Genomic DNA, 25,740 nt, shown 5'->3' with positions numbered 1-25,740 from the left:
TCAAACTATCAGGATAGTGACTCAGTATCTTTAAAAATGTTGTGAAAATACCTAAACTAAAGTAAATCATTATTAATTTATTTGCTACCACATTGTCAACTCTAAAAAGGCTGGAAATCCTTAATTTTCTAGGTAGTATTTGATCATTTTATTCTATGTCTAGCTACTTGTTCTTGGAGCTAATTTTAAATAGCCAAATAACTGCAAAAAAGGAAAAAATTTTCCTATGTGTCCCATTCAGTTATAAGTGAATAATTTTTGAGGATCTAATATACAACATGATGACTACAGTTAATAATATATACTATGCTGTACTCTTGAGATTTGCTAAGAGAAGGCCTTATGAGTTCTACCACCAAAAAAAAAAAGGTGGCTGTGTGAGGTGATAGATGTGCTAATTCATTCGATTGGTAAATATTTCACAATGTATGCTTACATCAAAGCATCCCATTGTGTACTTACATACAGTTTTTATTTGTCAACTATATCTCAACAAAACTGAAAGAATATGTATCCCAATTTGGTTAGGTTTTAAAAATAATTCCAGAGCCTCATTTATTTTGATGTTCATTTAATAGAAATAATAAACAATTCTCTAGTGACAAACAGTAAAATCAGACATACACCATCCTCTTCAACTCCAAGCGGATAACATCTTATTTTAGTCTATAGAGTTTATCTGCTTTTAGATTCACACCTTCTTACAATAATAAAAGGTATTTTGATGAAAGGGTTCATCTACATGAGGCCCCCAAAGCCTTAAGATCTTGTCTTGTGTAATTTGAGTCTGGGTTTTTTAACTTCAATTTGTGAATTCAGTTTGGACTTGAATTTTGAGGTACATACTCCATCTTCTGGCTCCTTGGAGTACTGTTGTTAAGTGCTTAAATCTCTACTGTATTTTCGCAGCTACCAAGCCTTGGTCTCTGCCATTTAAATGGAAGAAATTAACTTGACCTTTATCTCTAATAATTGAGCTGGTGGCTTCCTCCCCGCAAAGATAGTGAATAACTGGGAAGCCAGTGAATGCACACACGGACATTCACTATTCACTTCTTCAGTGAACGCTCTTTATCTTCTACATTAGAGGCCGCAGGCTCAGTGCTGTAGGAAGTGCAGAGATGGACAAGCCGCGGCCACTGACCCTACAGGCTGCAAGACCTTCCCTTGACCCCACTTCTACTTTCACCAAGTGCACGGGAGGAGGAGGCAGTCAAGGTGGAAAAGTAGGCTGGGGCAGACCACCTAGGACCTTTATCCAGGCCCGAGAAGCTTGGACCCAGGGGGAGAGCAGGCACACCTGGGATATGGCTCCAGGAAGACTGACCCAAGGAGAACATGTGTCAGATGAACATCCTGGGGGAGACCAGAGGAAGCGACTGAGAGCCACAGAGGACATGTTTACAAACCTGAACTGTCAATCTGCTTCATTCTTTTATCATAGACCATCTCATCAGGTAAGCTGCTACTCATTTTTCGTCGCCTGTTACCTTTAAAAAAAAAAAAACAACAACAAATTGGCTTTCCCTTATGGTTTTATTATCCACCCATCTTTAAGCTGAACTTTTAAAAAATCATTTTAAAATCATCATTCTGACAGAACAAATTAAAAAAGGATTCAAAGCTCATTCAGATAATTAAGAGTTATGGAACACTTAACAGATCCTGAACATTACTGGATTTGCAAAGCAGAATGAAAATTCTAGTGGATGGAAGGAAGAGACGAGTTTAATGTCCACTTACAAGCACTTACCACTTGTGCTGCTTTTTGAAATGTTCTGGTTCTGATGATGCTGAACCCAGTCACCTGTTAAGGTACAATAAGCAGCAGTTGGAAAAGTGGTATGAAATTGGAATTAAAGCATCGATATGTGAAAGCACGTGAAGCTCTAGGGTTTTGGTAATCTCTCTCAAATTCAAATGCGGGTTTTAACTTGGTATGTATGCAAATACCCTGAGCTTGAACTCCTTCCAGCATGTCTGGTGGGACCAGTGTCTCCCATATTTCAGTCATCTGCACACTGCTGGCATGGTATCTGCCACACCCAGAGGTCAGGTGAAATGTCATTCCTTCCGTATTTCTCTAAATCTAAAACTACTATAAATAGAACATTGACATCATGTGCCATATGGAGAAGGAAGCCTTAAACATTTTTAAAAAATAAATAACATCTTTAAATTTTAAGTGTATTTATATGTACCCCACTCCAGTATTCTTGACTGGAGAATTCCATGGACAGAGGAGTCTGGTGGTCTACAGTCCATGGGGTCACAAAAAGTCAGACATGGCTAAGCGACTAACACACACACACGCACAAATCGTAAAAGAATCTCATATATGTATTATCATTATATATACTTAGTGGGTTCTTTGCAGAAACTTCATTATGATTTGACACCACCTGCCCCATGAGTTCAGCCCTGCTCTAACAGATGCCTACATGTTGGGCAGGCCTTCCACAGGTCGCTTGAGTGAAAACATCTTATGAGTGATGGGCAATTTCTGTTCATCGTTAGGATAGGCCTCCCCAAAATAATAGAAACCAGAACCATCTTATGAGGCAGAATATTATTAAATAAGTTTTAAAAAGAGTCTTAAAAGGTGGTCTTTAAAACTGCAAAGAGACTTAGTCTGGAAGAACATCTGTTATTCAGGTTGCTACATATTAAATATCTTTATTACTGAGGCATTTGCTATGATTAAAAAGTAACATCTTTCAGGTTCACTTATTTGAGCAAATTAAATAATACAATCCCCAATACAGAATCCCAAAACTAGGACTCCTCTGGGTAAGTAACTGTAGTTTGGATAAAAGGGCCTGTTTCAAACTGGCTAATTTAAGGGTATAATATTGAGAACAGGAATCACACCTATACAAAAGCTTCCGGCTTAACCTAGGACAGAATCCCAAATGGATTAGATTGGGTTTTATTTCTGGAGTAGAAAGCCTCAATAGCAAATATGGGCTCTGTGCACCTGCTGAGTGTGGGGATTTGACGGTGGGGGCCTGAGAACCAGAGCCGGCACGTCTGTCCCAAGAACTGGGGCCTCTGCTTCTCTTAATCAAATTTTTTGATGTTATGATGATGGGACAGATGAGTACTCTATTTGCTTTCCACCCGAGCCACTCCCCTCAACCCTCCCCAACCCCCCACCTGCCAAACAGAGTTTTAATTCAAGATACAAGATACTCACACTCTCTCAGTTTTGCTTTCCATACAATTTCCTCAGAATCCATTTCAACCAAGAGTAATTTAAACTCCACTGGTTGCTCCAGATACACTTCAATATAACTTTTCAATTTTAAAAGTGAACCATCCACAAATTCAATTTCCTTAAAAAAAAAAAAAGTGGTTTTCTTAAATTTACAAGTTGCATTAATTAACAACATAAAACGTCAGATAAGGAATAAAGGCAATGAGAAGGGTTAGTGCTTCAGTGGACACCCACTGAAATTCTGACCTTGTAAATCCACTCCTTAACCACACCTCCTCTCACTCTCCCGCTTTCAGCCCCTCCTTACTCTTAGTCAGAACTGTTTTCCACCTCATTGAAGCTTCTAGTCCCATGGCCCTTGCTTTCCAAAGTGTAACTTTTCGGCCCTTTCCTGACTTCCAACATTTCATGTTCCCCAAATGGAACCTGTGCTCAACCATCAGCCACCCTCTCCCAGGTGCTTTAAGCTCCTCAGCACCTTTCTCTTAGATCATTCTCTGATCTGTCCAACTGATTTCACATTTACAGAACTACGTGCAGTGTTGTGTCCACATTCCCTCATTGAACACCACCTTCCCCCAACAAATCCTTTTATCACTATTTTATGCATAAAGGATCCCAGAGAAGTGAACGAATTTGCCCAAGCCCACATCTAAGTGGTGGAACTGGAATTGGAATTCATGCCTGTGACTCCAAAGTCTGAGCTCTTAACCACTATTCAGACTGTCTCCTGGCTTCCCGTGCCTCTGCTTCTCTCCAGACTGGCTAGCAAGAAATACATCTTTAAAAAAACATCAGTGAACTGCACTGGCGGTCACCATCACAAACTAATGCTCTTAGTCTGTTCCTCTTCCTTTCTGTTCCAAGTCACTAGTATTATCCTCCTAACCTTCCAAGGGTCAGTCACCAAGGTCTACAAAGCTGAGACAGCAGTTCCCCTAACCCCACTCTCCTAAATCCCTCCAGGTTCATTTCCCCAGAACTCTCCTGGGGCTCAGCCCAGCTGCAGGGTCCCGTGCCCTCCTTAGGCACCTGGGGCCACCTCTCCCAGGACAGCCTGGGAAAGCTCGTCTCTCCCAGGGAATCCGTCACCCTTCAAGCCCAGAGCCAACAGCACCCACGAGAAAGCCTTCCTGGAAACCCACCGCACTTGGTCCTCATCTCTAAAGGAACACCACGTTATAGTAACATTATTTCTCTACATGAATGGAGCATTTCCCGCACCACACTGGCATCTTTGAGGGAAAAGACTGTGCCTTACTTATTTTTTAATTTTTAGCTCTTATCAGGCTGGCTGGTAATAGGCACATTGATGTCAGTTAAACAAATCATTAATGGTATAAAACTAATAAGACACCTTATATTTACACGGAGTTTTACAACTCTCAGGAGTGCCCCAAACCATTACTTTATATGATCCTTACAGCAATCTTGGGAGATTATCCCCATTTTATAGGCCAGAAATTTGGTTAAGAGGGAGCCCACAGTTAGTGACAGTCTATGCACTAACTACATGACTAACTACGACTAGAATGCAGACTGTTTAAAGCCCTCTAGCTATCAACATCTTTTGTAAGAAACAACTCCTGGGATCCCCTCGGTCTCTTTCTGGGAACAGCCACCCATTCAATATGTATTCTTCCCTCTCCTAGTGGTTCTTAACCTTGGCAGCACATTATAGTCACCGTGGGAGCTTTAACAAGTCCAATGCCTGGGCCATTCCCAGACCAATTAAGTCAGCATCTCTGGAGGTGGGACCCAGGCCACCGAATTTTTTTTTTAAGCTCCCCAGGGAAATTCACACTCAAAAGCACACTCTTCTCATTTAGTCCCACCGCCCAGACAAGGCTGCAGTTTGAGTCTCATGAGTCTCTTGATGTGCCACCTGCTGGGGCCTGATCCGTGTGGAAGGGATGAAAATCAACCTCTCAGATCCCAGTGGGGAGATGGTAGCTTCAGGAGCCAAGGTAGTCGAAGCCGTGGGCAAGCTCTGCTCACATGTGTGGCTGGGCAGAGCGCCCGCCTGCTTTGCACACTGGTTTCCTCAGCCGTGTTACTGTATGGCTCAAATGGTTCAAAGCTTGTGCAGAAATGCTTTGAAACTGAAAAGGAAGGCTGTCCTGATCAACCTGATTGCTTCTACAGGGCACAAGGCCCTGATAATACCAACATAATAAAACAACGCAATATGGACCATTGCCATTAGCTCTCTTGCCTCCCACTTTTAATTTAATGGAAAAAAAACATGTTTTCAACTTTTCATAAACTGCAAAACAGACAAAGGAGGTAGACAAAAGGAATTTCCATGCAGATGTCCAGACTAGATAAGCTATGGCATACACCCAGGGCACATAATGAAAATAAACTTTAAAAATAACTAAGTCATTTCCGACAAGCCAAAATCGCTTACAAGTGTCGTGGTGTGTACAGTGAATGCTTCAAATCTAACAATTTATTCCCATAACTACTTTTCAAACGCCTTCCAGTGGGAAAAGCCCAATATCCTTTGTTAGCAACTCTTTTCCATTAACCTTTAATGCTTTGCATGACTTAAACTTAAGTTTTGTATTCCTTTGAAGCTAAAATTATTTTAATAACTTAATTTAAAATGCAAGAAAACTGAAAACCTTTTCAAAGGGAAAGAGAAATGAAGAGTCTACTTTTTTGATGACTGCAGATGAACCCTGAAATTCAACAGCATCTTTGGAATAAACTGCAAGTTTAACAAAACAACTGCTTTCTTAGACACTGGGAAATAAAAAAGGAGAACAAAATGCATTATTTTTAAATATCTTCAAAATGCTGTATCTAAGAAATCTACACGCTCCCCACACTGCTATGCCAAGTTGATTTTTTACAGTGTCTACCTCTGGGGTGATCTCAGCTTCTGGCTCACTGATCAGCCTGTACTTCTTCCCATTCTGCAGCAACTTCTGGCAAACCGGAGGCTTGTCGATTTTCATGAATTTCTTAGAGGAGTGCTTTACAGACTTGGAAATATCCTAAAGGTGGAAATAGGTCTGGGTTTTGAAATCCATCACCAACAACTGTGAGAGTCGAAGTCAAGAACCGGGCAGTGCATGTGCCAGCTGTATTATTTTCACGTCCTCCTACAGACATGACGGCCAGGGAGGATGTCCCACAGTGATCACAAGGGGAAAAGGCCCAGAAGTTGAGACACCTTTGTTCTACGCATCGGTCACGTAGCCCAACTTCTTCCCACAAAAACACTACAGCCAGAAGTGTCACTTACACCCTGTGTGGCACCACCAATTTGCTTCTGAAGGGTCTGAGAACATTACATGAGCACTTGCACTACACATGGGCACTAATTCCACGCCCATCATGTGAACAGAGAGCACCTCTTTTACTAGAAGTGGTTCCAGCTGACTCAAAGTTTGTCTCTGCCCCACACTTGATATGTCCCCATCCTTGCTGTCATTAACTCTCTTTCTGATGTGGCCCTAGAGGGGACCCCGATTTTACATGTCTTGTTCCAATGCCCCCCAAGAGGTGAATGTAATCTCTGGCCCAAGCTCCCTTGGTAAAGTAGCTGTATGGCTGAATATGAAATTTAGGTTTCTTGAAACAGAGTTCAAGGAAATCTTTTCCTACACAGGAAAAAAAAAATCAACTGGAGAAGGCATAAAAATAAAACACTAGCCAGGAAGGATATCCTGCCTTCCCCATGCCACGCTCTCCATTGTCCTGATGGCAGCCTTCTCCACATCTGCTGATGTAATCAGCTCCTGACCCCAGCTTCCCAGGAAGTCTGGATAATGCTCTTTTAGTTAACTGAATTTACTTTTAAAATATAAGGTTCATTAAATAATAGTGCTTTTTCCAAATCTATACTAATTCTACTTTACATGTATGTGTGTTCAGTCGCTCAGTCATATCCAACTCTTTGTGACCCCATGGGCTATAGTCCCCCAGGCTCCTCTGTCCATGGGATTTTCTAAGCAAGAATACTGGAGTGGGTTGCCATTTCCTCCTCCAAGAATTATACTTTAGGTGCAGTTATTTTTATACCACTTTGAAGGCTACTTTCCCAACTGAAAGTATTATCTTTAGTGAGATTACAGGAAGCATATTTTACTTTCTTAGGAGGAAACAAAAAAATCTATTACTTAAAGTTTTTACACTTTAATACATATTGCTAGTTATAATCCATATAACATTTTTAAAGCATGCAAATACTACAACCTAAAACCACTGGGAGTGGGTAGCTTGATATAAATTCTGTAACTCAAATTATAATTCACAAAGTAGTATACTTTACAATAGCTGTGTCGATCACAATAAACTGGAAAATTCTGAAGGAGATGGGAGTACCAGACCACCTGACCTGTCTCTTGGGAAACCTGTATGCAGGTCAGGAAGCAACAGTTAAAACTGGACATGGAACAGACTGGTTCCAAATAGGAAAAGGAGTACGTCAAGGCTGTATATCGTCACCCTGCTTATTTAACTTCTATGCAGAGTACATCATGAGAAATGCTGGGTTGGAGGAAGCACAAGCTGGAATCAAGATTGCCGGGAGAAATATCAATAACCTCAGATATGCAGATGACACCACCCTTAGGGCAGAAAGTGAAGAAGAACTAAAGAGCCTCTTGATGAAAGTGAAAGAGGAGAGTGAAAAAGTTGGCTTAAAGCTCAACATTCAGAAAACGAAGATCATGGCATCTGGTCCCATCACTTCATGAGAAATAGATGGGGAAACAGTGGAAACAGTGTCAGACTTTATTTTTCTGGGCTCCAAAATCACTGCAGATGGTGACTGCAGCCATGAAATTAAAAGACGCTTCCTTGGAAGGAAACTTAGGACCAACCTAGACAGCATATTCAAAAGCAGAGACATTACTCTGTCAACAAAGGTCCATCTAGTCGAGGCTATGGTTTTTCCAGTAGTCATGCATGGATGTTGAGAGTTGGACTATAAAGAAGGCTGAGCACCGAAGAATTGATGCTTTTGAATTGTGGTGTTGGAGAAGACTCTTGAGAGTCCCTTGGACTGCAAGGAGATCCAACCAGTCCATTCTGAAGGAGATCAGTCCTGGGTGTTCATTGGAAGGACTGATGTTGAAGCTGAAACTCCAATGCTTTGGCCACCTGATGTGAAGAGCTGACTCATTTGAAAAGACCCTGATGCTGGGAAAGATTGCGGGCAGGAGAAGAACGGGACGATAGAGGATGAGATGGTTGGATGGCATCACCGACTCAATGGACATGGGTTTGGGTAAACTCTGGCAGTTGGTGATGGATAGGGAGGCCTGGCATGCTGCAGTTCATGGGGTTGCAGAGTTAGACACGACTGAGCGACTGAACTGAACTGAATGCTTATTTTTTTTCCACATCTGTTAAACCCTGATTTTGAATCTGAAAGGATAATTTTGAGTCACTGCTTTATCTTTTGTCAGTGTTCCACCCACCTCTAAGTCATTATAACTGTATTGACAGTGAGTCAGGGTATAAAAGGAGATTCAATCCTCTGTTTTCAATGATATAGTTCAGAACCTAGGCTAAACAACATAGATTTATTCTGCATTCTGGCAAACAGGTTCCATTACAAATATCCAAACCCTTCCCCTCAGGTCATTCTACCTTAAACATATTGGGTGCTTCATGAATATTTGCTGCTACAAAACCCAGAATGTTGAACCCATGAACCAAACGTCAACTTTTATCCAAAAAATTACTCTGGAATGAGGTGTGTCTTACTGGCAGAGCTTTAAGCCAAGGAGGAATCTCCAGTCTCCCTACATTTGACCCAAAGACCTGAAATGGCCCCCCAGTGTATCCAGAGCAGGTGCCTCGCCAACTGTAATGTCCCAGTCACCTGGGAATACTAAACAGGGTAGGCTCTGAGTCTGCAGGTCGGGGTGGTGCTGAGATTTGGCATTTTAAGGAGCACCCTTGCTGATGGCAACCAGCCGCTCCTGGTTCCCTGGTCCCCAAGTCACATGTTCAGCAGCAAGGCTGTAGAGAACAGATGGCCTTGGTTGTTCTCCAGGCAACCGTCTCCAAGGCCAGGCCTGCTGGGTCATGCCACACCCACCTCTAGAGAGCTATTTTCCTATCTGCTCTCCTCCCAATGGTGTTCAGGTGTATAACACCCATGCTCCATGGCTCTGAGGACCTGGCACTGATCTTATAACTTCTGTGAGTGAGCATGACATCAGACCCACCATAGGGAGACAATTAAATCAACAGAGACACCCGGATCTTAGATCAACAGACATCACCCAGACCTTGTATAAAGTCTGAACACACAGTATGCAACATTTAGTATTCACTTTCATTGGCCTTACCTTGATGAAGGATTCATTATTGGTTGCTACATACACTCGAAAAGACAAGGACGGGTTATGGTCGATGGCTTTGTACAGAATCACTGCCCCGTGGTGGAATACCGTCTCTTCGCTTTGAACAACGGGTCCCACAGGAGAAAGAGAGCTCACACGCCATTTGACGTGGGTTGCAGAATGGTCCACAGTATATTCTAATGAGGCCCCAGTACTTTTAACATGGAAGACTTTGAACGTCATGTTGGCATCTCGGTCTGTCAACACATGAAGCTGAATTAGTGTTCTGGGCATTGCATGTGTTGCACATATACTCTCACACGTCCACACATGCACACGCCAATTAAACTTTTAGCAAACAAATACTCACGACCCAAGCAGAGGGAATGTGGAAACTGAATGGAGGTAAGACAGAGTGGGTCACATTTAACATCAAACAAGGGTCCACCGACGGCCCAGGGCTTCACAATGAGGTCTGAATATTTGCTCCAGGACAAGACGCAATACTTGATATCAACTTTCCTGTTAACCTCAAATATCAGACCAGTCTCCGTGCACTGGTAAGTTCCCTCTCCATCCACCTTCAGCCTGTATTGGATAGATAAGAACACCTGTCAAGTCCTGATGTTTGTTTAGGAGAGGATTTCTTAAAAAAATTTTTTTAATTCATTTTTTTGTTGTTGTTTAATTTCACTCAAAAGCACTGAGGGAACTCCATGACATTTTGAAGCAGCATCACAATCAAAGGAAACAATCTAACGCTTTCCCTGGTGGCTCAGTAGTAAAGAAGCCTCCTGCCAATGCAAGAGACACGGGTTTGATTTCTGATCCAGGAAGATCCCATCTACCTCGGAGCAACTAAGCCCGTGTGCCACAGAAGAGTAGCCCCCACTCCTCGCAACTAGAGAAAAGCCCACAGCAACAAAGACTCGGCACAGCCAAAACAAATAAATAAAATTATATATATATATATAAAGAAAACAATCCAAGAAAGTACATAAAATGTGCGAAGTTAAGTTATGCTGTTTTGTGTTTCCCCAACTTGGGGTTATTTTTACATAGACAGATAAATTACGAATGGTATCATGTCTCCTGTATTCCCAATGACTCACAAAAACTGTCCTCGGGAAAGAAGCCTGGGGGTCACCAGTTCATTGTGTTTCTGGAGAAAAAGCACAGATATAACACATATGTAAATGTCATTTTCTTAAATAAAGCAAATTAAAGAATCATCCTTTATAATTAAAAACATACTTACATTTTCAGCATTACAGTGTTCACAGTGAGATTGGATTTTATTAGATTCTAAATGATAGAGAAAAAAATTTTACTTACAGGAATGTGACTGGCATTTTTGGACAAAATTTTTTTGACAAATATATATGATATGACCATATCACAAAATTCAAAGATATAGGCCCCCTCAAGCAATAATGAGACTATTTTGGAGAATGTAAATTCATACCTGAATTATAATGCTGTGTGGGCAATTCTTTATCCTCCCATTCTTCAACTGTAACAGATATTGTCACACATGTATTGGCATAAGTCAGTCACAGGGTAAATCAGTTAAGCCCCACCCCCCACACCCAGCTTCACAACCAATAGGAACTTTGTGCTAAATCACTTCAGTCGTGTCCAACTCTTTGTGACCCTACAGACTGAGGCCTGCCAGGTTCGCTGTCCGTGGGATTCTCCAGGCAAGAATACTGGAGTGGGTTGTCATTTCCTGCTCCAGAAGATTGTCCCGACCCAGAGATTGAACCTGTGTCTCCTGCACTGCAGGCAGACTCTTTACCTTTAAGCCACCAGCCCAACAGGAACCTTAAACGTATATGAAACATCTCTTTGAGTGGATTCGGTGATACATGACACTTTCTGTTTTTGAGTCTTGCTGTAGGTATAAGGCAGCAGTTTCCAAACTTTTTGGCACGAGGGACTGGTTTCACAGAAGACAGTTTTTCCATGGACTGGGGGATGGTAGGACGGGGGGCGGTAGAGGGGGTGCAGTGGGGGGGGTGTTTTGGGATTATTCAAGTGCATTACATTTATTGTGTACTTCATTTCTATTTTTATGACATTGTGATATATAATGAAATACTTATACAACACATCACATGGCAGAATCGGATCATTAGGCATTAAAGTCTCACAAGGAGTGGGCAACCTAGTTCCATGGGCAGTTCACAGTAGGGTCTGTATTCCCATGAGAATCTTGTCCCACCGCTGCTCTGACAGGAGGTGGCACTCAGGCGGTAACGCAAGCAACGGGAAGTGGCTGTAAATACAGATGAGGCTTTGCTCGCTAGCTCACCGCTCACCTCCTGCTGTGTGGCCCGGCTCCTAATGGTACCAGACAGTGGCCCAGGGGTTGGGGACCCCTGGTATAAAGCAGGAAAATAAGCTTGAATGTGAAAGTTTCCATGCACCCTACTTTGGCACATTAAGTCTTTAGCTGATCTTTTGACACTGAAACAATAGCTCTCTCATCTCACACAGGCACAGGGTGAACAGGATACATTAGAGAAGAGAAGAGGGCAAGGGCACTGCCTCACTCTTACCCTGAGCAGACGCTTCCTCGGTGGAAGACTCTCCTAGTTTCCCATCTGTGAAGACAAAGAGAGCTCAGGGCGCAGGTGGTCATGGACAAACTCTTCACCAGTCACTCCTCGGCTAGACCAGTGTCTCAGGCTGGACAGCCGCAGGCCCCAATGAAGAGTCCCTCAGAGTGGTCCGAAGTCGGGAACTAAGCTGGAGTTGATATCCCCAAGACAAAGCCTGACTGGCATCAGCCCTTCAGCTTAGTATAGTTAGAGATGAGCGGAGCAGTAAGAGAGGAACTGATGTCTGATTTTAGGCATGTTTAAGCTGGAACTGTCTTGTAAGAGTGTCTGATTTAGCATGTAGACTCTTTCCATTGGCTCCCCACTACTCGTCTCTGGTCAGCCTCCCTGCATTTACTGCCCTCAAGTCACTCTGAACCACTCTCCACACCAAAGCATGCTCCTGCCTCAGGCCCTTTGCACTCACCGTCTCCCAGGCTGAATATTCACACTGCTCACCCAGTCACATCCCTGCCGTCTCTGCTCAAATATCACCTTATCAGAGAGGCTTTCATGACGTACCACCCCTCTCCCTGACACATCTCTTCCCCCTTTCATTTTCATCAGGGCACTGCTCAACACCTCGCACATGATAAGCTCAGTGTTTCTGCTTCCTGTCTCTCTCCCCACTAGAATGTAAGTTTCACAAGGACTGTAATCCCAGGGCCTGGTAAGTGTTCATTTTCTGAATGACTAGAATCACAGAATATAAAAATACATTATGAAAGGGAACAGTGGTGAATCTTCCTATTATCTACACCAGATACTGGTTGCCTAAGTTTAGGCTTAGTTACGTATGAAATCTTTGTCTATTACTTTCCTCATCTGTTAAATGAGAGTTAACGTAATACCACTCCCCAGACAGAAAATTAAATTATAGGTAGGGATTGCGCCTGGCACTCAGCAAGCAGTCAGTGAGTGCTATTATTTTGCTATGGTGATGCGTGAAACTCAAAAACATTAATAATTCTGAAGCAGACAATAACCCTTCACTTGGGAGATGACCTAATGTGTTGAATACTTGGTTTTATATTTGAAAGATCTGAACAACCTTTGGGAGGATGAGTCCCATTAGTGAGACAGGCATCTTGAGCACACGTGGAAGGTCCAGGCCACCACCAATGCCCAGAAGCAGCGGACCCCCTCTCTGCCCACCCAGGACCCTGGCTCCAGTCCTTGCTACACAAGCTGCCTGCTCTCAGGACATCACATGGGGACCAGGGGTTGAAAGACAGAACCAGATTTTAAAAACAGCATTAAAATGAAATAGAAAATAGAAACTAAACGTATTCAGAATTCTGGACTCAGAATACCATAGATCTGAAGGTTCTGAAACACCGATCCAAGTCCTGCACCAGAAAATCTTTCAACCTTATTCCACAGCCGCTATCCTAAAAAGCATCATAAAATTCTAAATATTTTATTCAAAAGCAGAGACATTACTTTGCCAACAAAGGTTCGTCTAGTCAAGGTTATGGTTTTTCCTGTGGTCATGTATGGATGTGAGAGTTGGACTGTGAAGAAGCCTGAGCGCCGAAGAATTGATGCTTTTGAACTGTGGTATTGGAGAAGACTCTTGAGAGTCCCTTGGACTGCAAGGAGATCCAACCAGTCCATTCTGAAGGAGATCAGCCCTGGGTGTTCTTCGGAAGGAATGCTGCTAAAGCTGAAACTCCAGTACTTTGGCCACCTCATGTGAAGAGTTGACTCACCGGAAAAGACTCTGATGCTGGGAGGGATTGGGAGCAGGAGGAGAAGGGGACGACAGAGGATGAGATGGCTGGATGGCATCACTGACTCGATGGACGTGAGTCTCAGTGAACTCCGGGAGTTGGTGATGGACAGGGAGGCCTGGTGTGCTGTGATTCATGGGGTCACAAAGAGTCGGACACGACTAAGCGACTGATCTGATCTGATCTGATCTGATCATCTACACTGCATTTCATCCACATACCATGTTTTTGTGTCTTGCTATTTGCCTGGGGAGCTGAGAAAACGAAAGTTGTTAGAGAAGCCTAACTGCCCAGCACAGTCTTCCAGCAGGTCTTCCCAGCCAAAGCAGAGAAACTGATGCACTTCTCTCCAATACATAATTCTCGGCTTCTCTTTAATCCATGTGATTCAGGTGACTTCAGGGCTCAGAATAGAAGGTATATCCAATCAGAAGGATGATGGGTGGGCCTGCACAGCCAGTTGGCCCACCCACAGAGAAGCAAGCAACCCAGGGTAGCCTATTTGGTCCTCCCATCTGACCTCAGAATGGAGGTGAATGGGGGGTATCTTTTTGACCTCTTCCCCAAGGTGGAGGATAAAAGGTCTTTTAACAAAGAGAATAACCTTGGGGAAAGGCAGGGCCCTGTGGACAGCCCTGGACATCCAGGTGTCTCATATGGCCAAGGGCCAGGTCCAGCGGCTCCTGACCTACATGTGCCCTGTCTGACAGCACTGACTCCAGCCTCCCATCCAAATCTGAGCCTAGCTTGAGCCTCATGGACTCCTAATGCCTTCCACCTGGTTGCCACCCTGATGAGGCCCTGGGCCAAACCTGGCTGCCAGGACCCTGGGGGCCCTGCCTCTGGATCCAGTGTCTCCATGGCCATTTACTCAGTTATTAACCAGGGACAACAAAGAACTGATCCCAAGACACAGCCTCTGACTTCATTTCTATTCTAGTCCAATCTATGGAGGCTGGACTTCTGATTGCATTTAATTGGATGAAATAATCCTTATTATGTATAAGGAGGATTGGAAGTAGGAAGGCTGGTATACATTATTCCTTATGGGTATCAGATGGTGACATCTACTCCACAAGTGTGATACAGAAATAACTACAGGTTCTTATCTATACACAACATGACTGCAAGGAGCTTACAGTTACCTTCATGGATTCCCCACTGGGAAACTGCAGAGAGAATTAGATTAAATACAAGATTTCTGAGTGAAAAGACTTCAGTTATTTTAAAATATTATAAAGACACCCCCTGACTGCCTTGTTATAGTATTTGTGTTCATAAGCAGATAATAGTCTAAGAACTGGGAGGGAAAAAAATCCTAAAGCATAATAAAATCAGTTAAAATAAAAGCTTAGTCATGCAACTTAAGTTCTTCACAAAACTTTGGCCCAAAAGCAAATTTTATATTTAGAATCTATGTCTTTACAGTGGTTTCATGACTCAAGTTGTTCATAAACAGCCAGAACAGCAAGCCAGAAACTTTAAACCACATATGGTACCACATTTTCAGCAGTGAACACTCTAGTCTGTGATTAACTGTGAGCAGTGCCCACCACGGGAGGAAGCAGAGGCTGTGGCTGTAGATTTTGGTCAGTCCCTCAATCTCTTCTCCTTTGGGAACCGCAGAGCAAAGCCGCACACGAAGACCAGGAACACACCCCTTGTATTCCAAGTGTACTGAGCTCAAATTTTCAAAATGCTTATTCATTTCCCAGTGTTGAACCCAATCTGACACAGAAAAAGATCATAAACAAGCCACTTGCAACTTAAAAATCTCAAAGCCTATCCTTCTTTCTTCCTTTCAGTAATAAAAAAGAAAGTCAGAAGAAGGAAGGATATACTCACTTGTTTTTTCTGGTTTTGCCTCTTCATTATCTACGAAAAAAAAAAAAAAAGGTTGAAATCATGTCATATGAAATTCATATGACAACTAAGAAAAAAACACACAGGCTAATGGAAGAATAGGTGAAGTGTTTGCCTCACTAATAGCAACCATTTCCTGTCTGTCTTCCTCAGCTCATCCTGTTTTGCCACTTTACTTGCCAACTAGAAATTATTTACCATATAAGTACTCTTCGGTACTTCACCAAAAGGACACTTGTAATTACTATGTCCTCGAGCAATATCAGTGACATGGGCTTTACAGTAAAATAAAAATAAAGGTGTCCATGTTTAACTAGAATTCTGTTATTAAAGAAAAACATACACAGATAACTCACCAGATTCAGCTTCAGAACCGCTCTCAAAGCTGCTGTCCTCACCTTAAAAAAAAAAAAAAAAAGGATACACAGAAGCACACAATGAATAAAAAAGTAGGAATTATTTTTTTAAATTGTACATATAATAAAACAGACCCAAACTCAACTAATTTCCTCCTTTTACTCCATTCTCACTGAGTCCCAAACTAGCCTGGTTTACGAAAAAGAAGGCTTATCCTTCTTTGGAGCTGGATGAAATATACTTTAATTACTTAAATATGAGCCCAAATCATACTTTGGCTGCAATAACCACTTTATTTGGTGTCATCCAAGTCTCATCCAGCCTGACCTGCCTCTACTGCTCCCGTCTTGCCTCTGCACTGTGCATCTAGAAGGTTCCATGCACAAGTTCAATGATACAACAGTGCAGAATTCTGTAATGCAAAATGCCATTTCCCTGAAGCACAGGACAAAGAGTCTACTTCTGGAGTGACCCCAAGAATGTTCCCTCCCTTTCCTCACCCCCAACTCAGCCCGTCTGTCCACTGCAAACAGGCTTCTGTTCCCACAGTTAGCTTGGAATTCTTTCCCCGACGTCCCCAAAGGCCCACTAACCCCAGACCCATGGGACAGATCCATAGTTCCCAGCGGTAAAGGCATCTAGCAGCCCTTCCTGTCCACACAGCTCTCCCATCTATCCTGGTTCTCCACCTACCTCTGTGTGTCTTCATCTGCCCTACTGTGTGTCCGACTGTTTGCCACCCCATGGACTGTAGCCCGCCAGGCTCCTCTGTCCATGGGGATTCTCCAGGCAAGAATGCTGGAGTGGGTTGCCATGCCCTCCTCGACGGGATCTTCCCACCCAGTGATCAAACCCCAGTCTCCTGCACTGCAGGCGGATTCCTTACCATCAGAGCCACCAGGGAAGCCCACCCAACTACTAATACCCAGGCTCCACTTCCCACACACACCCAGCCTTCTTTCTACCTTGAGAGCCCCGCAAGGACCTATCATCTACTCCCAAAGCGGATTCCAACCCCCACCTCCAAGGGTGCCCTGACCTGTTCCTGACAGAGCAGACAAGCACCAAGGCACCTCTCTCTCCCTCATCCACCCCCTTCAACTGCTCCTCCTGCTTCACCCTGCTTGGGATCCCCTGAGTAAGTATGTGGGAAGCTATTAATATGATTCTCAGATCTTCCCTCGATATACACATGCTAACAACCAAAACCAAGGACAGGCAATAGCTATACGGAGGAAAGAAAAGATCTGAGAATAAAGATGAGAACAATAATATAGCCCCTAAGAGCAGCTTTTCTGGGGTGTTCACTATGTGCCAGGCACTATACAGTATATATACTTACTCATTCACGTGTATTTATTAATTACATTTATGTACTCATTTTGCATATCTGTATTTACATATATTTATATAAGAGCTTTATATACGTTAACACATTAGCCCTCACAACTGCCCAATGAGGTAGGCTGAGGTCAGTTAATTTCCTTATGTAAGACCACCACCACCACCAACCCCACTACCCCTACTCTCCACCCAGGGAGTCTGAAGCTAAGATATCAACTTGGGTAATCTAGCTTGAACTTGCATTCTTAACCATGGTGTTTCACTTGCAAACATGCTTCTTATTGCTTCAGCAGTTTAACACCCAGGACCTGGTGATGGACAGGATGAGTGGGAAGAAGGGGAGGAGGAGGCAGGTTCCTCATGAGATGATTCCTGAGTGGAAGGCGAGGCACTGAAACAGGGCTGGGAAATCAAAAGTGATAAGACATGGCCTTGGTCCTCCAGGGCTTGAAGCACAGAGCAGTGGTTCTCAACCTTGGCTGCACACTGATGCCACCTAGAGAGCTTTCCACACACACACAGCCATGCCTGGGATTCTGGCTTCCTTGCTGCTGCTGCTGCTGCTAAATCGCTTCAGTCGTGTCCAACTCTGTGCGACCCCAGAGATGGCAGCCCACCAGGTTCCCCCATCCCTGGGATTCTCCAGGCAAGAACACTGGAGTGCGTTGCCATTTCCTTCTCCAATGCGTAAAAGTGAAAAGTGAAGTCACTCAGTCGCGTCTGACCCTTAGCGACCCTATGGATTGCAGCCTACCAGGCTCCTCCGTCCATGGGATTTTCCAGGCAAGAGTACTGGAGTGGGGTGCCATCGGCTTCCTTAGGGGGTACTAATTAACTAATCGGGGCTAGCATTTTTGGTAATGGGCCCCAGATAACTGGAATGTACAGCCAGGGCTGAGAACCATGGACTAAAACCAACCCACCATAATCACTTCCTTGTTCCCCAAGCTGTACCCCAGCGTGATTATGACTCCTTCCTCCAAGTCTCAGACACACCATCCCATTGCCTGGATAGCCCTTCCCCAGACCCCACCTCCAGACCCCAAGGTATCCATGAGAAGCCAGCCCAGTCACTTCTGCTGACCAACTCACTCTGCTCCACCAAGTCAGATGAGCCGTGCCTCTCTCCGATCCATCCGTATATCCCTCTGTCAAGCAGTGGCTGCTTGCTGAGCTGTTGGTACCTGAGCCTTGGAGGACTGAGGCCATGTCTCACCACCTGATCCCCCTAGCACCCATCCCTAGAGATGCTCCATGAGATGCTTTGCCCAGCTTTAAAGAACCGAGCAGCCCCCACCATGTCTTTATCTGCCAATTCCCTTGCAATCTAGGACTTCTGCATGTATGTGTGTGCGCGCGTGCGTGCTAAGTCGTGTACAACTCTCTGAGACCCCATGGACTGTAGCCCACAGGCTCCTCAGTCCATGGAATTCTCCAGGCAAGAACACTGGAGTGGGTTGTTGTGCCCTCCTCTAGGTGATCTTCCTGACCCGGGGATCGAACCTGCGTCTCTTATATCTCCTGCATTGACAGGCAGGTTCTTTACCACTAGCGCCACCTAGGAAGCCCCTAGAACCTCTGCAGGGATGTAATTCTGCCTGGACCAGCCCCAGGTGAGGCCCACCTTCTGCTCCAGGTCCCTGGGAAGTGGAGTCTGGGGCCATCCCTTCAATTCACCTTCCCTCTGATTTGGGGCCTAAGACTCCTTATTCTATTTCTGCTTCCCTGCCCTGCAAGCCCCCTCAAGCCCCCAGGACCATTTTTCTGTCTCATGGCACATATCTGAGAACTAAATAAGATGTCTGTGAAGAGTGACCAGCCCGGGGCCTCATACACAGTAGTCACGATTTTTAAGCGGTAGCGATTTTTACTAACAGGTCACACTCCTAAACTCTAGTGACAGGCCAGCCCAAGCCTGCTACCACCAGCACTAAACCCTCCCCACGTTTGTGTAGGTTAGAGCTCTGGCAGCTGGATCCCTGTTTTAGGAAGCTAGCATGCAAACAGCCCCCAACTCTGAGTTTCTTTTCTCTCATTTTCTCATCCTGATGGGTTCCACCTTGACTACACCCAGCTGTCCTGAATGCCAGCCTAGATCCAGACAAAACCTACACCCCTGTGACCCATTTCATTCCACTAAAAATAGGCTAAACTTTTAAAAATAAACCTTAAAAAAAAATTGAAAGGAAGGACAGAAAGGTGGGAAAGGGAACAGAGGCAATGTGGCAGCAGGCAAACTGAAATCCCAAGTCCCATGCCCTCCCAGGGCTAGCAGCCCGGTCCTCAGCAGTGAAAGTGTGGAGTCCTAACCACCGGACCGCCAGGGGATTCCCACCTACACTTACTGACCAGCCTCCCTTCGTCCAGCTGAGAAGGCTTCACCCCACTCTGACCTGAAGTGTCTCTCCCCTCACTTGAGAATCTGAATTATCTACTACACTCCGCATTCAAACATTTGTAACTCTCAATTTCAGACACTGCTGCCAGCAGCAGGCTTTCTCCTCCTTCCTTAGACAGCGGTCCTTGCACAGTCTCCTTCCAGTCCTCATTTTGGTTGCATATTACGAAACCATCATTCTCCTACTTTTTTATTTGAAAGGGTATTTAGCACAACTTTAGGGACCAATCTTCTTTAGTCACTAGGAACACGGAAACCTCATAAAGATAACTGACGTAATCATCAAACCAGTACAAAATTACCTTGATGAAAAAGGGGGAAATACACTTAATCTTCCAGATATAAAGATAAAAACTCCCATCTGGCAACAAGATTGCCAGGTGGCCCTGTTTTCAGAAATGACAAGGGCAAGGAAACAAATTAGAGGGACAACTTTTGCTACTTGTCCGTCCTAAATATATTCTGTTGCACATAAACCTAATCACAGGAGTAAATCAAGCATGCAAAGACCACAGTCCCAGAAAATGGTTCGGGACGAACGGCCCTGTGACTTCTGTGATTTCTCAATCACAGAAATAATTGAGCTTAAGTTTTTTCAAGAAAACATGGATTTTTTTCTGGATGACAAGCTTTGGATTTTTTTCTTCTGATATAACTTTTTTTATTTTTCTATAACAACCTTGAGTGAGTGAGTGAGTGAAGTCGCTCAGTCGTGTCCAACTCTTTGCGACCCCATGGACTGTAGCCTACCATGCTCCTCTGTCCATGGGATTTTCCAGACAAGAGTACTGGAGTGGATTGCCATTTCCTTCTCCAGAGGATCTTCCCAGCCCAGGGATCGAACCTGGGTCTCCCGCATTGAAGTCTGCACACTACACAATTCAAAGTGTACAACTCAATGGCTTTTCATATATTTACATTTCCCTGGTGGCTCTGATGGTAAAGAATCCGTCTGTAGTGAGGGAGAACTGGGTTCGATCCCTAGGTTGGGAAGATCCCCTGGAGCAGGGCATGGCAACCCACTCTAGTACTCTTGCCTGGAGAATCCCCATGGACAGAGGAGCCTGGCGGGCTACAGTTCATGGGTTCGAAAAGAGTTGGACACGACTGAGCAACTAAGCAACAACAACTGTACATCCATCACAACGCTAAGAGTTGGACACAACTGAGCGACTTTCCCTTTTCACTTTCATGCATTGGAGAAGGAAATGACAACCCACTCCAGTGTTCTTGCCTGGAGAATCCCAGGGACAGGGGAGCCTGGTGGGCTGCTGTCTATGGGGTCGCACAGAGTCAGACACGACTGAAGCGACTTAGCAGCAGCAGCAGCAGGTTACTCTTGCCTGGAAACTCCCATGGACAGAGAAGCCTGGTAGGCTGCAGTCCATGGGGTCTGGAAAGTCGGACACAACTGAGCGACTTCACTTTCACTTTTCACTTTCCTGCACTGGAGAAGCAAATGGCAACCCACTCCAGTGTTCTTGCCTGGAGAATCCCAGGGATGGGGGTGCCGTCTGTGGGGTCACACAGAGTCGGACACGACTGAAGCGACTTAGCAGCAGCAGCAGCAGGTTAGTCCTAACTTTCCTTCCAAGGAGTAAGCATCTTTAATTTCATGGCTGCAATCACCATCTGCAGTGATTTTGGAGCCCAAAAAAATAAAGTCTGACACTGTTTCCACTGTTTCCCCATCTATTTCCCATGAAGTGATGGGACCAGATGCCATGATCTTAGTTTTCTGAATGCTGAGCTTGTGTATGAGGGTTCAAATTTCTCCACATCCTTGACAATTCTTGCTATTATCTTTTTCATTGTAGCCGCCCTAGTGGCTGTGAAATGGCATCTTTCTGTGGGTTTGAATTGTATTTCGCTGAAATAATATTGAGCATCTTTCATGTGCTTATTGGGCATTTGTACATCCACTGTGGAGAAAAGATTTTTTAATCCAAAGGTCCTATGCAATCTAGCCCCCACCTGTCTCTACAGACACACTTTGGCCCTGCCACCCTTCCCCTCGCTCTCTGATTCCAGTCATCCGACCTTCTTCAGTCTCCACAAACAAGCACTGTGCACTTTCTCACATGGGGACCTTTACACCTGCAAGTCTTTTGAACTCAGATAACTTTTGTCCCCACCTTTGCCCTGGTACCGCAATGCATCCTTCAGAGTTCAAGTCAACCATCACCTTCTCAGGGAAACCTCCCAGGACTACCCCAGCCAAGTATCCACCACCTGGTTTGGCTCACAGAGGACCCTGTATTAGGTTAGTGAAACCAATCTAGAAAATGGTCCAGTTGCCTCATCAGATAAATTCTCAGTTTCATTAAGTACAGCTTCATCACCGAATTTTAAGTTACTGATTTCTCTAGGCTAAGTAACCATGAAAGTTTAAAACTTAATCAGCTCTTTTAAGTAGAAAGATGAAAGTTCCTATCTTTCATGCAGATTGCTTGAAGTAAAACAGAAAAATTAACTGTTATTTATCTTGCGATGAATTGGTTATTTTATAAAAATTTCATTTGGGCATTTACCAATGTTAATCATATCTCTTACCTGATTTAGAGTCCCCTGAAGTATCTAGGTTGGGGCTGGGGTAATCTAAATTTTGAGAAAGAAATCAAGTTTAGTAGTATAAATACAAGGATAAAGTAGAAGTTTGTGTTCATTTTTGTAAAATATTGCTAAACCAAAAATAACAGAAGTATCCTCTTCTATAAATCACGTCTTTAAACCCAAAGCAGCACTGCAAGTCAAATTAACATCCAGTTACCAATGGTAAGCAAGGCCATATTCTCAAAGGAAAAAAGATTTAGACCAAGCAACCTTAAGCCTTTTCCAAGAGAAGGCAAACAGAAAGCCAATAAACTTTATAATGGCCTTTGGTTGGGTCCCTGGCAACCTCTTAGTTCTGTGCCAAAGGAGTGGCACTCTTTGATCAACTTAGCTGCTCCCCAAAAACATCCCTGGTGATTAAGTAACTTGACACCAGAAAGGGAAAAAAAGCACCTGGTTTTAGATTTTGTAATTGAAGAGCAGACAATAGTGTTACTATAGAAAAGACTCAGAGTCCTTTCCCACTGAACAGTCAATTGATGCAAACAACCATCACCGATTTAGTGAAATGACACAGATAGGTTAGAGGTGAAGATCCAGGTAAGTTGGGACCAGACTAGGGAGGACCTCAAACGCAATTGAGAAGAGCTGGCCTTGGGGGGTGTTTCTCCTACAGGGAGAATTACATGAGTGCTTCCAGCTGAAATGGGCCATGGTGTTCCCAAAGATGCTGGTGGACTCTGGGGGCGGTGGGCGGGGGGTACTGCTGTTCAGGATGCATTAGACTCCAGAGAGTCTAAAACTCTGCTGCAGAGATTCAGCTATGAAGTGATAAGACCTGAGGCCAGTGTAGGTGCATGGGAATGGAGATATTATAGTAAAGGACAAGAAGGGGTAAGTGTTGCAGAAGTTACCAACAATATCAACTAGAGCAAGAGTACTTCTGTGTAGGGAAGGACTGCCACTTAGTTACCATGCCCCTCATCCGTATTTATGCCATGCTCAATTAGATGGCTCATGGAACAGGACCTAGCACTCTTCCATTTCATTTGTCTGGAACATTCACCCATGCCAGGCTGGTGAACAGAAAGGGCTCGATTACTGGTTGACTGCTTCCCCTCGGCGCAGGCAGAGACTACTGTCCCTTCACTGACTTACTGTCCACCATGTGATGGGCACTCTGCAGAAATTAGGAGAAAATCCATGTCCTAGCCAACAGCAAGTGTGAGGACAAGGAAGGACCACGCAGTAGACAAATGAAATTAGGACCATATCAAAGTAAGGAAGGCGCCAGCACTTTGCTGGTCAGAGAGAGAAACTGAGAGAAGGGACTCAAGCCTCAGCAACCCCTAAACCTAGACCATGACCTTCTTTTAACAGCAGAGGTTTTACTTGATCCAGTTTCAGGGACAGAATTAGGTGTTACTATTTTCATTAAGTATCTATAATTGATGATAACACTCAAGTATTAAAGAAAATATCTACTCATGCATAGAACAATTATAGAATTCCATTGACAATGCTTCTCTATTCTTACTCTACTAAATTTAAAATAAGGTTAAAAAGAACATTAGAGCCAGAGTTTAAAAGGAAAGAGATGTAAGAGTATTTGTTCTCTATTCTTAAGTTATAAAAACCACAAGGGTATGAATTCTTTACACTTCATTGTTTTAAATATCTGTTGACAAATAATCTTAAAGAAAATTCTAAAAAACTGTCATTATCTTATCATCCTAACCTACTGATAATATTTTAACACATTTCTGTAAGTTGGTGACTGCATGAATGTAATGAGGCAATTGCATCCCATAAATAAAATGAATAAAGAAATCATTTTCTAAAAATGAAAATTTCCACACAGTGCAGCTTAAGTTTTTCAGTTACTCAACGTTGACTTAGAGTTCATACCTTTTTCTTCTAAAGAGCCATGGTGATCATCACTAGAACAAGAAAAGAAAAACAGTTTTATAAACGGATACTAATTTTATACAAATAATTATGAAAGTCTTCAAAATGATCATACTATGTTTCTCCAGAAATGTTGGCAGGTGGAATGACTCTCTCCCTCCTCAAGGCTCTTCTTGCCCCCTCACTCCCCACTCCAGCCGGACTCAAAACCACAGGGATAGAGGTGACTTTGGAGTGTGCAGGTGAAGCCCTGCCAGTCCGCTCACACCCCGGGTACCAGCAGCACCGCGCACAGGGTCACTGTGCTGAATCCCCACACCCCACATCTCCAGCCCATCCATCCACCTCGCCCCGCCACACTGGCCTCCAATCCCTCCTCCTGGTTCCTACAGAGGGCTGCTCGCCCACTCACTCCAAGGTCTCCTCACCTGCTTCTCCAGCCTCCTCCCTCCCATAGAGCACTTCCGGGAAATGAAGGGCCTGGACAGCTCCCGCATTCAATTAACTGGTCCTTCCACTGCCTGACCTGGTGTTTGCATCCCCACCCCGGCTCTGCCCTGCTCAGTCCCACAGAAGGTCTCAAGGGAGAACTCCCCATCTCCGTTTCCCACTCCCCATCCTCTCCCAGACTCAAAGCCACCAGCCTTTTGCTTTTTCCCACGTATGGAAACCACTCGAGCTAGAGGCACCGAGGACCCCTGCCCGACAAAGCCAAGGGGCCCTCTCCATCCTTAAGGACCACCTCCCTTTCAATGAAGCACGTGACAGGCTCCATGGTGGCTTCCAGCGCCCCTCACCTGGTCTCTTCCCTCCTCTCTGCTCGGTGGCCTCTCCCACCTCCAGGTGCTTCATCTCCCAGCTCCATCAGCTCCTGGCAATTTGCTTTGTCCCAGGACCACCTCAGTGCACCCTCCACACACTGCCTCAGGCCTGCCTTCAGGCCAAAGCTTCAGATCCTTGATCTCTGACCCCTTCCCAGGCCTCCTCCCTGACTTCAAGGTACTTAAGGCCCGAAGGTCACTTCAGCACTTTATATACAGTCAGCACAAGCTAGTCCTTGCCTCTCCTCTTCAAGAAAACCTGCTCCTCCCAATCTGTCTTTGCATAGAATCACCAGGTCACCTAACTGGAACCTCCGAGTCATCACTAACTCTTGCTCCCCCTTTCTTGGCAAGCAGCACAATCAGACTCCTCCTATGCTTCCTCCAACCCATCTCTCAAATTTCTCCCCTCCTCGCTGCACACCGCTTCTGCCTGCCTGCAAGCTCTCTCTCTCACTGGTTCTCGCGCTCTCTAACAATTACTGTCTCACTCTCTTGGTCTGCCCTCTGCAGGACCTTATCATGTCTTTGCCCTTCTGTGGCTTCTCACTACCTCCTGGCCTGAGCTTCCTGGCACCGCACGCATGGACCCCCACCCTGCTCCCTTGTCACCCACCCTTCCTGCTCCCCCAGAG

General features: G+C 44.4%; 1 protein-coding gene across 1 annotated transcript in view; it reads right to left on the bottom strand.

The window, feature by feature from the left end:
• Nucleotides 1–25,740, bottom strand: part of LOC133252813 (NACHT, LRR and PYD domains-containing protein 1a-like) — a 41,112-nt gene that overhangs the window by 4,662 nt on the left and 10,710 nt on the right. Inside the window, exons 3-16 of the mRNA XM_061425777.1 lie at nucleotides 24,285–24,316; nucleotides 22,377–22,421; nucleotides 16,081–16,122; nucleotides 15,707–15,736; nucleotides 12,087–12,131; nucleotides 10,991–11,038; nucleotides 10,784–10,830; nucleotides 10,638–10,687; nucleotides 9,896–10,113; nucleotides 9,532–9,782; nucleotides 6,085–6,219; nucleotides 3,197–3,335; nucleotides 1,754–1,807; nucleotides 1,410–1,490 (exon numbers count right to left, since the gene is read on the bottom strand). Coding sequence (XP_061281761.1) covers nucleotides 1,410–1,490; nucleotides 1,754–1,807; nucleotides 3,197–3,335; nucleotides 6,085–6,219; nucleotides 9,532–9,782; nucleotides 9,896–10,113; nucleotides 10,638–10,687; nucleotides 10,784–10,830; nucleotides 10,991–11,038; nucleotides 12,087–12,131; nucleotides 15,707–15,736; nucleotides 16,081–16,122; nucleotides 22,377–22,421; nucleotides 24,285–24,316 — 1,217 coding nt within the window. The remainder of the gene's footprint in view (nucleotides 1–1,409; nucleotides 1,491–1,753; nucleotides 1,808–3,196; nucleotides 3,336–6,084; nucleotides 6,220–9,531; nucleotides 9,783–9,895; nucleotides 10,114–10,637; nucleotides 10,688–10,783; nucleotides 10,831–10,990; nucleotides 11,039–12,086; nucleotides 12,132–15,706; nucleotides 15,737–16,080; nucleotides 16,123–22,376; nucleotides 22,422–24,284; nucleotides 24,317–25,740) is intronic.

The sequence above is a fragment of the Bos javanicus genome, chromosome 1, assembly GCF_032452875.1.
Source record: "Bos javanicus breed banteng chromosome 1, ARS-OSU_banteng_1.0, whole genome shotgun sequence".
Classification (NCBI taxonomy): Eukaryota; Metazoa; Chordata; class Mammalia; order Artiodactyla; family Bovidae; genus Bos; species Bos javanicus.
Note: the sequence above shows the minus strand (reverse complement) of the source record. Positions and strands in the feature narration are given on the sequence as shown.